Raw genomic sequence first — 14,445 nt, 5'->3', positions numbered from 1 at the left:
CATTACAATTTGTAATTCTCTTGCTACTTTACCACCAACATTTACTGTGCACTTGGTTTTATATTAAACCCACATAATATTCTAAGAACAGAGAACAAAACATATTTTTGAGACATACTGATGTAGGGAGTCAGACTATTGGTGTATTTGGTGTCAGTCATGTGCTCACCTGTGTCAACATGTGAGTGGATGTCCAACTCTGGAGTCCTCATTTCAAGCAAAATGTGATTCCAACCTTGAGTAAAAAATAGATCTCATGCTTCAGCAGAGTAAATCAAATTAAACAGGCTTCCTAAGGTGCGTCTGCACTGCACTGCAGGTGTATCTCATGAGAGTAATGAGTTTTGTCTTTATAGAGTGGTATGAACAGAGGAATGATTACAGCAACTAAATTAAAAGCAGTTTGAATTCACACATAGGGGCATCTTTTGAGGACTGTCTGGTTGATGAAGTCTGGTGGTTCATAGACCTTAAACTCAGACAGAAAATCATAAGCATCACCAAAAATCTATTTTAATATGTATAATTAGTATTCAGATTAGATCCTGTGGGTGTCACTCCACCCTCTTTTTTTTAAATGATTTGGAAACTAATGTTGACATGTTTTATATGTCAGGTAATGAGCTGGAATAAACTAAATACTAAAAAGTTGGGTGATAATTTATACTTCATGCTTTACAGTCATAATTGATGTGATGGACTGGTGACCTGACCACAGTTTTTCCCCCCATCTTTCATCCTACGACAGAATAATTGATCATTTTATTTCTACTCAAAAACAAGGTAAAAGTTACTTTTTTATTGCCCTAAAATTCCAAATGGAATAAAGAAATGGTGTTTGAATGAAGTTGGCATTAAAGGTGTAACACAGAATTAGGTGAAGTTTCCTCTTTATATTCTTTAAATCACCCAGAGGACAAACAGGTGTGATTATTAATAGTGTTGCCATTAAAACGATTGAAATGATTCAAAGACATCCTCCTCTATGTGATCAAATAGTCAAAAATAATTGTTTCATTTTATTTTAACTCAGAAACAGGGTATACTTTTACATAAACAAGGTCTGTTGGTCCTAAATTCCAAAACACAGGGAAACATTTGTGGTTGGACTGACTTGAGACTGAATGTCTAAACACAGAATTGTTTGACAGGTTATACTAATGTGCTTTAAATAACAGTCAAACCAGGCGGGGACATTTTTGACCCCAGAGGACAAAACGTGTATGGTAATCAGGAGGACATTACAAGGGTACTTTCTTTACATATTATTTATTACTGTGTGTTCTAAATATTTGTTTCCTTTATTCCTTTGTCTTGTACAATGACAAGAAATTCTATTCTATTCTATGTTCGCCATCTCTTCATATTTGGCCACACTTTGACAAATAAACAGTGACACTGACAGTGTGAGGCACCATGAAATTAGAGGAAGTGAACCATCTGCTGAGCAGTGCAGTCTGTCTGATTGGCAGATACAATCAGCGGTGATTGACTCTATCTGTGTCGACTCTCTAATGCCCTGAAGTTAACCGCCAGTACAGTATATTTAACCCTCGGCTCAGTGAGAGGAAAAACCCCCACCATGATAGTTTCAAATGTTGATTAAAAACAACAGGCATTCATTCTAACAAACAAGTTCTTTTATTGTCGTTATTGACCTAAAATGATATCACAGCTTGTAGCATTTGTCAAAACTAATGTTATGTTCACAAAACAGCGTTCAGCAGCGTGTCTGACTCTATTATGAGTCTTAATATCTATTTAAGAAAAAAAACAAAACAAACAAAATGAAGACAGCAGAGTTATCCATATGAACAGAAAAGTGAGCGTTGTGTGATGTGGAGTGGGGAGAAAAGGGTGTGAGGCACACGAATCACAGTGTGTCCTTGGACGATGAGCACAGAGAAAGACAGTTTGAGCGCAGCAGAACTCTCATTAGTGCAGAGTTTGTCGACATGGCTCCTGTCAGCAGCCTCCAGAACAAATCACAAAGCCTGGACTGCAGAGCCTGAGCCATGACATTCATCTATCCATCCACCAATTCATCCATCCATCCATCTGTCATCTGTCACCTTAACATCCTCTCCTTCAAAGTAAAATAATAAATGTTCCTGGTGTCCTGCTGGGCTGTGGGATTTGTTGAAGGTTATCTCCACGTCACTTTCCCCCCGCCTCTCCTTCTCTGTGCTATCAGTCAAACACTGCAGAAAACTGCCAGGTGAATTTGCTGGGATAAAATGGAAGCTTGGGGTGGGGGGGGGGGGTCCACCAAACACACACCCCACCCTCTCCACATCTTTGACCACGGCTCTGTCCTGTCCTGTCCTCTCACTACTGCTAGACAAGTGTGAGCACACTCTAACACGTCCTGGTGTCAAAAAATGATGATGTCTTATCAGGTTGTGTGCAAGAGACAGAAGACACCGCAGGATGAGTGTGTGCTGGGTTTGGGTGCAGAGGTAAAGTCAGGTTGTAAATTATAAAAGGGCCTGCACACTTTCCTACAGACCTTTCCTCAGATCTAAAGAATCAAGACCATCCACCTACAAAACCTTAACATGGTGTGAGGAATCTAAAATTCACAGCTGGTTGCCACTTGGTAGCATAAAGACTAGGTGGTTGTGAAGTCTTCCACATCCAAAGCAGCTGTGGCTGGTCGGAAATCAAATCCCTAGTTCTGTCCAATTCAAACCTGTCTGTCTACAAAGCCGGACATGTGCAGGACCTTTACTGTGCACCACAGTGGCAGAGACGTCTGCCGCAGTACAATCACTGAAATGTAAAATAGCACCAGTCGAGGGTTAAATAAAGTCAGCCTAGAGTCACCTGTCATCCTGCCAAAAAACACTCTGACATACACAAATCTCTTCTTCCCCTGCCTTAATCCAACCGTGACATCTGTCATCCCCCAAATCTCACTTATTTTAACTCACCAAAGTTCACGTACACAATCACCACAAGTCGACCTTCACTCACACTGTGTGTTAGTGTGTGAACGCGATCGCTACGTTTCAACGCCTCGTCTATGGCAGATAATCTGAAACAATGCTGTCAGCGTGAGTTAAAGTTAAACAGATCCCCAGTATTTTACAGTTCTGGAACAAACTACAGACCATTTAAGATGAATTGCCTTGAGTTCAAGCTCAAGCTAAAAGTGGAACTGTAAAAAAGAAAGAAGAAGCTAAATTTGACTTTTTTGTGATGAAGTTTCACAGAATGTGACAGTTATCTTGTGATTGTAAGGTATTAAATGGATTAGTCTAAGGATGAAAATGAAATAAAACGATAAAATGATTCTGATAGGGCAGCTTTGGGGTTTGGAAGCCAAAAACAAGGTGATAATATGCTTTCAGAATCCTCCAAGATGGGAGAGCTGGTTGTCAATCTTTATGGAAGATCTTTGTGTTCCGTGACTGATTCCTTAATGATCTGAAAAGAGTTGAAAATAAGATCAGAGTTAAAAATAAGAGTGGTAGGAACAAAACGTCTCTGTTGAGTTTTTAGATTAGTTTCACAAAGTCAGCCACAGAGAATGTGAGACATGGGAAAACCTGCAGAAGGGTTCAACATTGCCCTCCAGAGGGACTGGCTACGAGGTGCAATGTGCAGATTGGCCTGTTTCACAGTGATAAGTGATAAGAGTGTGTGTGTGTGTGGTTCTGTGAACACCACATGTGCTGTACCTCTCCATCTCTGGTCTCCACTGTTCTGACCAGGATGCTCCTCTTCACATGAGCCTCTGGGGTTTTGGTGTCTAAGTTAGTGTCTAAAATAAGAACAGAGGGAGATAGAGAGAGGAAGACATCCAATTATATTGTCAAACTATATTATACACTTTGTGTTAATTGTTTTCTGATGCTTGTTGTTCATGTGGTTGACTGTAACTGTTAACCATCTTGGCCACACCAAAGCATGTTTTAATCACTGTGTGACTTCCTAAAATAAAGGTCACATGATATGAATCGTCTTCAACGTGCAATAAAAAAAGCAATAAATGAAAATCATCACAATCACAATCATCAAATCATATTTATGCTACCAAGAGGATGCCGGGGGCTGAGCGAGTCGTCTTTCAGCCACGGAGGTTGTTGTGGGTTTAATTCCCAGCTCCACTAATCTATACATGTCCATGTGTCCTTGGGCAAGACACTTTGCTCCACGTTGCTCCTGCCGGCAAATGTGGTTGAAAGATGGAGGGTCACTGGTGCCAATCCCAGCTTAACATAGGGCGAAAAGCGGAGTCCACCCTGGACAGGTCCCCAGTCCATCACAGGGACACACATAATAGAGACGTACAACCATTCACTCTCACACTCATACCTATGTTCAATTTAGAGTGTCTAATTTACCTAATCCCCAAATCTGCATGTTTTTGGACTGTGGGTGGAAAATGGAGAACATGGAGAAAACCCTCCCACACACACACACACACACACGGGGAGAACATGCAAACTCCATGCAGAAAGGACCTTGTTCTGACCGGGTCGTGAACCTGGGTCTTCTTGCTGCAAAGGCTGCGAGTGCTAAAACATATGTCCTTATATTACCCTTAGATCCTCTCCCATAAACTTACCTAAGACTTTTTAAAAATGTGAAAATGACCATTCATGGGAAAAAAGAATAGAGTGTATTTGTACAGCACCTTTCACAGATATATATCATACATTCCCTGATACTACATTCTATAACCACAAAATAACTACATATATGGAACAACTGTATGGAACAGATGGAATTATGGAGAACTTTAAAGAAATCTTCAAAATAACTGCTCAAACTGGTATGTTGGAATAACATGGTTTGGTAAAGTGTGACTTTTTGACTTTGTGTACATTTGGTTTTATAATTGTTTCTTTTTCTTTTTAGCTGCTTAGTTTGAATGTTTCTCTGAAGCTTTAAGTGTTGTATATTTAAAAAAGAAAGAAAGAAAGAAAAACAGGGGGTAGGACTAGGGAGGTTTTCAAACACTGCATGTTTATATTTGGTTCATTTACATAACTTTTGCTGTTTTGGTGTGCTTTACATTAAAAACAAGCAGACAAATTAAAAACAACTTCACATAAAATCAAGTACAGGGAAAACAAGTGTCAAATGTACAATTCTTAATTCTGAGAATCATAAATGCATGTTACAGTGTTGCAGTGCCATCATACACCAGCATTTCTAATTCCCTAACAACAAATCTGACTGTATCCTGTCAACGTGTCCAAAATGCAAAGGTTCCAGATCAGAACAGGGAAAAACATGTGGGTCATTTCTGATACTGACCTCTAAACTGCAGATTGGAAAAGCTCTGAACTGGAATTGTGATCCTGGAGAAACAAACAAACATCATCATCATCATCATCATCATCATCACAAACCTCTTTACATCTGTCGTCCACCAGGCTGTGTCTCACCTGCTCTCCTCTCCCTCCAGCAGCTTCCTGTAGGTGGCGATCTCAATATCCAGGGCCAACTTGACATTAAGGAGGTCCTGATACTCCTGCAGGTGCCTCGCCATCTCCTCCTTCAGGGCGTGGATCTCCTCCTCCAGGCGACTCACCGTATCCTGGTAACCGGCCGTCTCCATGGCAAAGCGGTCCTCCATCTCCCGCAGCTGCCGTTCCAGAGACTCGTTCTGAAGGAGGAGAGACAATGTAACCGGGGGGTTTTAATTTACTGTTGTCGCCTTTACTTTAAACTAACTTTCAATCCAATTCTGCTGCCAACACTCGCAGTTTTATTACTTTCATTACTCTGGTTTAATTACATCCACCTCTGTAAATCTACCACAGACTCTCACAATCACAGTCTTTTATTATTTCCTTCAGCTGTTTCCACTACCGACTGTTTGTTCTACCTTCTACTACTACTCTTAGTCTTTTACCCTCTCTCTCTCTCTCTCTCTCACTGGTTCCAGCAGTTAAATTACTGTCATATAATAACTTACACAAATGAAGTTATTCCTCATTTATGCTGAGCAGTATGTTTGCTGTGATAGCAGCAAAATTATTCCATATGCTACATATAAATGATAGATTATAAAAGGAACATTACACATTTACTCAAAGACGATGAGGTATGGACCATTTTTCTAATGGGCACATGACCTCTATCCAACTGTTTGTGTGTGTATTTTTCTATGCTGTTGTCAGTAGCAGGAAAACCAGTGGAGCCAACAATGCCAATAAGACAGTGAGGGGCTGAATCTCGATGTGCTCTGTGGCTTCCCTGTGCAGCTCAGAGAGTCTGGTTACGGCAAACAGACGAACACACAGTCGTGCCCTTGTGGAACAATTCAAACCAATCTTCCTGTAAATTGCATTTTTCCTTTTTTTGTGGTGACTGCACAGCTTGGATGGCTTTGTCTGTCTTTTTTTGTAAGTGCATCACATGAGTGGCGGGTGTGCAGCTGCATCTGACACATGCATGATTGACCTCAAGCTGTGACTGAGTGGTGATGAATCCTTCGCTAACCTGAACCCAAATCAGGCTTATTGTCATTTTGCTGTGCACGTTTCGTTTAGACCCACAATACATCAATATAAATCAATAAAAAAAACTTACTTTTCCCCCCATTCCTTTATTTCACGGACTATGTTTGCAAGTGTAAACAATTATATTTATTTTACATGTACTACATATATATCTACACTGATATCTAACACCCTAAACCCAAAGCTTGTGTATGTAATTTTAAGTCCCACGTGTCAGAATAGAGAGGCAACATTGAACTGATTCACTGTTTTCTGAGTAATGTCAACCCAGTGCTATCTCATTCAAATAAAGTGTAAGAGAATCATGTCCTTCTTATTACAGCTTTCATTAACTGAAAACTAATGATCAAACATAGTAAACAGTTCTGTTTTTGTAGTTAAGTGGACATACTGTTCCACGGACAGCCTCCAGGTCACAGCTCAGCACTTGGATCTGGCGCCGGTAGTCATTGGCCTCTTGCTTGGCTTGACGTAAGGCTTCTGCGTTACGAGTGGCTGCGTCTGTCAGGTCAGCAAACTGTGGAAAAAACAGACACTTCATCTGCTTCTAAAGTCATGTTGATTTTTCCGTGGCTTTATGTGAGTCTTATGATTCCTCATAAAAGGCATTATCTGAGTCTCCTGACCTTAGACTTGTACCACTCCTCAGTCTCCTGCATATTGGACGTGGCCATGCTCTCATACTGGACCCGAATGTCCCTCAGAGCAGCGGTCAGATCTGGTTTGGACACATCCATGTCAACGTGCACCTGCTGGGCCATGATCTGCTCCTGTAACTCACGCAGATCCTACACGGGGGAAAGGATATTGGGAAAAGATGTATTTAAAAGGAAAATGTGCTGATGTGATTACACTTTAAGTCGAGTCTCTTTCTTTCTCTTTTTACCTCCTCGTGAATCTTCTTCAGGAAGTTTATTTCATCCTGCAGGGCATCAATCTTCCTCTCCAACTGGACGCGATTCAAAGATGCCTCGTCCACGTCCTGCATGCAAACAAAGAGGCACAGAGAGGAACGATAGACTGACAGACCGATAGACAAAATGCTGAATGCCTCATGTGTTTAGATCATGATTCCAGGAAAAGGAAAATTACCTGTCTGTAGGCATTCAGACTGTTCTCTGCATCCTGTCGGAGGCCAATCTCCTCTTGCAGTCTGAGGAAATCACAAAAAAAGAAATGCAAGCTTGAATTAGCAAGGCTGAACGAAACACTACGCAAAAAAAAATTCTGCTATCGTTCATGAAATATTCTATAAATAATTGATATTTTGGGAAATTGAGCTGCAAATGATGACATCTAAATATTAATATTTTCTTTTTTTTAATACAAAAATGTTCAGATCGAGATACTGGAAGAAACACATACTATACTCATGTTTGTTTCACTCCGGTGCACAAAAGTATTGTAATAACTTATTCCTGCCTCCTCTTTATGACTCAAAGTCACTGAGACAGAAAGTAACAGTGAGGTTTCTGTATAATGGAGAGTCTGACTGTGATTGAGACTGAAAACATATTTCATGCTTTTCAATCAGATTTTCACTGTGAGTCTCTCTCTCTCTCCGTGTTGCAACAGGGGCTCAGCTGAAAGGGCAACTTACGCATCATTACACATTCACTCCAATCTAACAGCCACAGGCCTTTCCCACGAGTTCACAAACAGACACACACACACAAAGAATCCATACACACACACACACACACACACACACACACACACACACACACACACACACACACACACACACACACACACCACCCTGCAATCCATCTTCCATATGCACAGAGATATGGAAGCCTAAATGCTCATGGTCACATCTGTACAGCTTCACGCTGAGTTTGCTGAATGGAGCAGTTCAAGGAGAGAAGTGATGACCTTTGACCTTCTCAGCTGTGACCATCCCGATTCACGCAGCAAATGGAGTCTGAGGTGAACCTTTTAAGGGACGGAGCGATTCTCCTGACCAAATTTAAATTAAACATTTACAACATGTGTGCATCTCATATAGGTAAAAAAAACAAAAAACACTTGGACGTGCAGCTGCAATCAGTGTTTTTGTAGTATCAGGGGACAAGAGAACATCTGCCTGACTGTCTGCTGCCTTTGTGAAGAGCCACCATTGTGTTTACCTCATTCCTCCACACTCACTCAGTGTGGATGAGGGGTTGAGCCAGGATCAAGTTTGTAAAGAGGGATCGGGGAGTAAAGCTCCAGCAGAGCCCAGTGATCTGCATTCCAACACGTCACACAGAACCCAAATCTGCATATAAATGCTTTCAGAATAAAAAAAAAAACAACCTCAACATGACTCACACTGATGCCAAAACAACCAACAGAACACTGAGCCAAAGTGAAGTTTAACACAGGTTGTTGAAAATACATCTGCAAGCAACCTTGGTGTTGTGCTGGGCGTCTGCCTGGTGCTGCTTTCAACCACAAAGATGCAGATCAATAATTAAAACATCACAACGGTTCTCTACAGTGTTATAGAAATTCAGTTAATGTTGGTTAATATAAATGATTACTTTGAGTTAACAAGCTTTATGGCTATTTCCTTTTTTACTTGTAGCTCACAATGGTGTGAGTTTCCAGGGTCATTTCTTATGAATGTCAGCTGTTTTATATAAACTTTACTTTAGTCATCATCAAAAAGTGCAAGAAAGAAGAAGAGTGGACAGGACGCTATCATTAGTTGCATTAATATCTGATTATATCTTTATTTAAATTATATATTTTTGAAGACGTTGGGCACAGGGGTGTGGCTTCATTGATAGATTCACCTGTTCACATGCACATGGTAGTTTTTTAAGACAATGAGGGTGAGTTTGGCTCTGTAATTTTCTGTTGACCGGCACGTCACTATTAATATCCGTTATAGGTTTTAGTTTTTTGTATCATAATAGTCTTAAACTTTGACAGACTTCAAGATGAGTTGTGTTTTTTTACGCACGTGTCACGGTTCAGGGCCAACTCAGCCTCACAGCGCCGTTCACATTTAGGATTTATAGTCGCTACAGAGATGTTTGATGTTACTTTACTTGGAGCAACACATCCACATGAGCCTCCACCCCCACATGCCCCACCCTGTTTTCCTCCTACCTCTGCTTGAGTGTCCCCACATCTGAGCCAAAATTGTCCCGCTCTATCTCCAGCCGAGCTTTGGCAGAGGTGAGACCGTCCACCTGCCGCCGCAGCTCTCTCAGCTCCTCCTGGTAGATGTCTCCCGCGTGGCTGGGCTCCTTCCCCTTCAGCTGGTTCAGCTCTGCCACCAAAACCTTATTCTGCTGCTCCAGCAGGCGGACCTTCTCTATGTAGCTGGCAAATCGGTCATTCAGGCCCATCATCTCCATCTTCTCGTTGGTGCGATTCTCCTTGAACTGGGCCTTTATCAAGGAGTCAGCTGAGAAGTCCAGCCGGTCCGCGGCGCTCCCCAGGAGCAGGGTGCTGGTGGAGCCCAGGGAGACTCTGGATATGGGGCTAGAGTGGGTGAAGGTGCGAGGGGTGCCATGCCAGGAGAGGCGGCTTGAGGAAAGGCTCCCGATTCTGCCTCCTGTGATGCTCGAGCCCTGAGGCCCAAAACGCTTTCTGTATGAGGACTGGATTCTCTGACTCTCCATGATGGGGAATGAAGTTCGTCTTGGGCACAAACCATGCTTTTATAGAGGCAGGCGAACCCCCAAAAGTCCAAAGCAGGGAGGCCACAGGGTGGGGCAGAGAGAAGGGAGGGTGGCAGGCAGTGAATGGGACAAAAAGGGAGAGTGAAGGGGTGGTTTACATGACACTCAAATAGCTGTGTGCCAGGGATTGTCTATGCCCGTCCACTCAACTATAAATGTCTCTTGGTTTTCTCCCTCTCTCTCCTCCTCCCTTCTCGCTGGGCCTCTGACTCACTCCCCGTCTCACTCTTACTTTCACCCGCTTTTGTGTCTCTCTTTCTTTCTGTTCCAGCTCAATGAAAAGGAATTTGTGACAGGGTCTGGCCACCAATTCAAACTGGCCACACATACAGTACGCTCTCACAAAAACAGAAACACGGTTAGATTGGACAAAGAGGTGGAGTTGTCGGGAGAAGATTTCCACTCTAATCTAGTCATCTATAAACAGATTGATGGATTAAATTATTCCCAGATAGTAAAATAGGAGAATTGTGTTTAATCTGGCACATGCAATACATGGACCTAAAGGATATGGGTCCAAATCCCACTGTGTAAGGAGACAAAGCATGTGGGAGAAAAACCAACACTCACAGCTGTAGTGACTTTTCTTTAGATCATAGGACAAAATGGATCATAATGATAATATGGTAATACTGTTAAATGGTGCCTGTTTTGACAGTGTTTGTGTTGTTTTAATATCTGGTCTTGACTAATATTCTTTGGCTTGATGAGTTTTTAGGGCCGATGCAATACTCATAATACTCGTTTGTTGTGGGATAAAAAAAGTGCATTACTATTTATTGAATTACTGTGAGTACTTTTTCATAAAATAATATTCTAAAACATGTACGGGACATGTTTGGCCTTAATATAGACAGTAGAAGTAGAAGAGTCTCTGTTGGGGCTGCGGAAGAGACATGTCGGCACAAAATGGCGGCCTCTGCAAAGCAAGACACTCAGCTAATGTGCAAATGAGAGGTTACGAAAACAAAAAGATTTTCATTTTAAGAGATGATACACTTACAAACATACTTATTTGTATATTCACTTTCTGCAAGTTAACCCTCCTAGGTATTATATACTAACCCTAAGATCATGACAAAAATATTATTGCATACAATAAGCACACATGTACACACAGTTATTATTTTTACACAGGTGTGAAAATGTAGTCAGGGCTCCAGTGAGACTCTAGGATTCTGGGGTGTTTCCTGTGTGCAGGTTATTAGACATATTCTTGGCTTCAAAGAGAGATGGATGGTAGAGACGATGAGGAGTGGGTTCTGGGGAGAGAAAGGTGGGGAGATCCGACCTAATCTGAACCCCAGGAGGACAAACTATCCTCCATCTTCCGATTTTCCTATTAATCTGTCAGTCTCAATAAAGATGGCTGACCTGAGTTTGTCAAAGATTATTTGATTGTGTAAACAACATGTTTGACAGGTTACCAGCAAAAATAAATGTACATTATTTGAGATTAGCTTGATAAAAAGTTATAGAAGTGCTGGCACGGTCAGTTTCCAGGTAATAAAACGACAACAGCAGTGGGACATAAAGGTCCTCTTTGTTACCAAGACATCAAATCACAGCGAGTGGAAACCAGTGGCACTGGGAGACAGTGAATAAAGCTCCATATGACTCCACTATCTGGCGTCTGTGTGTTGTTACTTTTCAAGCAGAAAAACAACAACACAGTGTCTTGAATCCCAATTGGTTTCTGTTAATAGAGGTTAAACTAGATGGCACACTATAAGTCTGGCAGGGATTTGTTGATTTAAAAAGGCTCCACCTCTCAGGATTAATAGCATGGTTTCATCATTAAGGCCACTCTTGGTTTTTTTTCTGCCCTCTGGATTTTTTAGACAATCACTGCCGTTGCCTCAGATCTGGTCACTGAGGTAATATGTGCCAGACATTAAACATTCACTCTTGTACCGCTCCTTCCTCCCCGCTGCTGGAGTCAGACGATGGCAAAGTCAAACAGCTGATTCATGTGTCTAACATGAGGAGAACATCTGATTTGCAGAACTTACAAGGGAAAAGCGGCGCAGAGCAGAATCTTAATGCTGTTGCACCCAAAACTGATCTTAGGCCAAAACAACATGGCTGCGAGCTGAGATTGACTGAGCACTACTCAACGCTCGCTTTGTGCTCTGGCATTTTACACCCAGAGTCCCGCAGTGTGAACCTCTCAGCTGCCATCCCTCAACGCTAACGATGGCTGAATGTTCATGGCCACATACCAATCTGAATCCCAACCAACGAGCTGGAAATACTGCCTCAGCCTCGCCTCCATCACTACATCAAGGGTGTGTTTCCCCAGACAGAGTGTAAATTAAAAGTGGTGCAGGCTTTAATCTAGAATAGTAACTCTTGGTTTTGCTCACGGAAACTTGTCTTATCCTTCAGTGAGTTACTTCAAAGTCCCGCACAAAATGAGACACGAATAATTTCAACCACTTACATCAGTATTCACGTTACACCCTCAGAGTGGACAAGGAAACTAAAATGGAAGCAGAAATAAAAACATTTAAGCATCAATAACAAATATAACACATGTACTGTATTTATCATCTGTTTCCCTATAAAGGAGGAAACATCATTTTAAAAACCGACATCATGTTTTATTGAAGAACCTTAAACTAGCAACTGGGACCATTAATCTTTACTGATGTTATAAATCAAGTGGGATGGAGGCTTTTTTCCCCACAGACTTTAGTTCAGAGTTGCCCCCTAGTGGCCATTCAATGTATTTTTCCTTCCTGATTAGCTTCACCATCAAACCAGAAGACTATCCATTTTCAAAATAGGGTCTATGGTTGCAGATAGAAACACACATGACCAACAGTGTTTCAGCTATACATCAAAGACTGCAGATTATAACAAATGGAGGACGTCTCTACTCACCCGTATATTTCCCAAGTGTGTGAGGAAACTACGGTGGCCTTTGCATACCAGAAATGATTATTGTAGTAGAGCTTCCATTTGAAATGCACACTCTGGCTGGTTTGTCCATCTGAACTGCTGTAGAAACAAGATGACGGTGTCGATTAAAGGCTAAAAAAAGGCTTATTCTATTTGTGACTATACACTTACAAAAACACAATAATTGATAATAAATACATATTGAATTGAATTGAATTGAATTGAATATACTTTATTAATCCCTTGCGGGAAATTCCTTCGTCACAGCGCTCCAGTGTACAAAGGTAACGAATGTTATAGCAGAAACGGATCTTATAGCAGCAATTTTGAAAAATACAAAGTCAAAAACTATAAGAATAAGTAAGAATAAAACAAAGAATAAAAGTACAAAGTTACAAGAATACGAATAAAATAAGAATAAATTTACACAGTTAAAAATTTCCACAATATACCTTTAAAGCTTGTACCTCCCCCTCCCCCCATATTACAATATATACAGATGAAATATAAGCTTATTTATCAAACAGAAGAGTTGTACAACTTAATGGCCACAGGCAGGAATGATTTCCTGTGGCGCTCTGTGGTGCAGCGTGGTAGGATGAGTCTCTTGCTGAATGTGCTTCTGTGGCTGGTCAGCACATCATGGAGAGGATGAAGAGAGTTGTCCAGTATGGACCTAATCCTTGACAACATCCTTCTCTCTGACACTGCTGTCAGGGAGTCAATCTCCTCTCCAACAACATGACTGGCTTTGCGGATGAGTTTGTCAAGTCTGTTGGCGTCCCGTACCTTCAGTCTGCTGCCCCAGCACGCCACAGCGTAGAGAATAGCACTGGCCACCACAGACTCGTAAAACATCCGCAGCATTGTCCGGCAGATGTTGAAGGACCTCAGCCGCCTCAGAAAATAGAGACGGCTTTGACCCTTCCTGTAGAGTGCGTCTGTGTTTTTAGTCCAGTCCAGTTTATTGTCTACGTACACTCCTAAGTACTTATAATCCTCCTAAGGTTTACACACTGGGGCTTTCTGAGTGTAAAAACTGATGTTTCCCAGCTCCAGCACACCTGATTCAAATAAATGGCTTGTTGCCAGGCTTTTGCAGAGCGTGTTGATGAGCTGAATTCTTGAATCAAGTGTGTTATAGCAGGGAAACATCAAAAACATGCAGGGCAGTGGGTCCCGAGGACCAGGATTTAAGTCAACTGCAATGCCGTCTTCAGAGCCCTCAACAAACGTTTCACCGCAATTCACACCTTGACCGATGTGACTTTAACAACTCACATGATTGTTATGTTAATTACCCCAAAGTGCCACCAAGGGTTTATAAACCTGGGGATCTCCCACACCAAAATCCCAACTGAAGAAGCCTTTTGAATGAGAGGCGA

At 41.6% G+C, this 14,445-nt stretch overlaps 1 protein-coding gene across 1 annotated transcript; it reads right to left on the bottom strand.

The window, feature by feature from the left end:
- Positions 1–1,618: 1,618 nt before the first annotated feature.
- Positions 1,619–10,114, bottom strand: gfap (glial fibrillary acidic protein). Its single transcript, XM_058654307.1, has 9 exons — positions 9,579–10,114; positions 7,572–7,632; positions 7,366–7,461; positions 7,106–7,267; positions 6,871–6,996; positions 5,400–5,620; positions 5,269–5,312; positions 3,684–3,766; positions 1,619–3,429 (listed from the first exon to the last, which is right to left on the bottom strand). The coding sequence occupies exons 1-9, from the start codon at positions 10,094–10,096 to the stop codon at positions 3,388–3,390; spliced, it is 1,353 nt and encodes a 450-aa protein (XP_058510290.1). The 5' UTR covers positions 10,097–10,114; the 3' UTR covers positions 1,619–3,387.
- Positions 10,115–14,445: the final 4,331 nt, after the last annotated feature.

This window comes from Solea solea, chromosome 16 (assembly GCF_958295425.1).
Source record: "Solea solea chromosome 16, fSolSol10.1, whole genome shotgun sequence".
Classification (NCBI taxonomy): domain Eukaryota; kingdom Metazoa; phylum Chordata; class Actinopteri; order Pleuronectiformes; family Soleidae; genus Solea; species Solea solea.
This window is presented reverse-complemented; position numbering and strand designations above follow the sequence as displayed.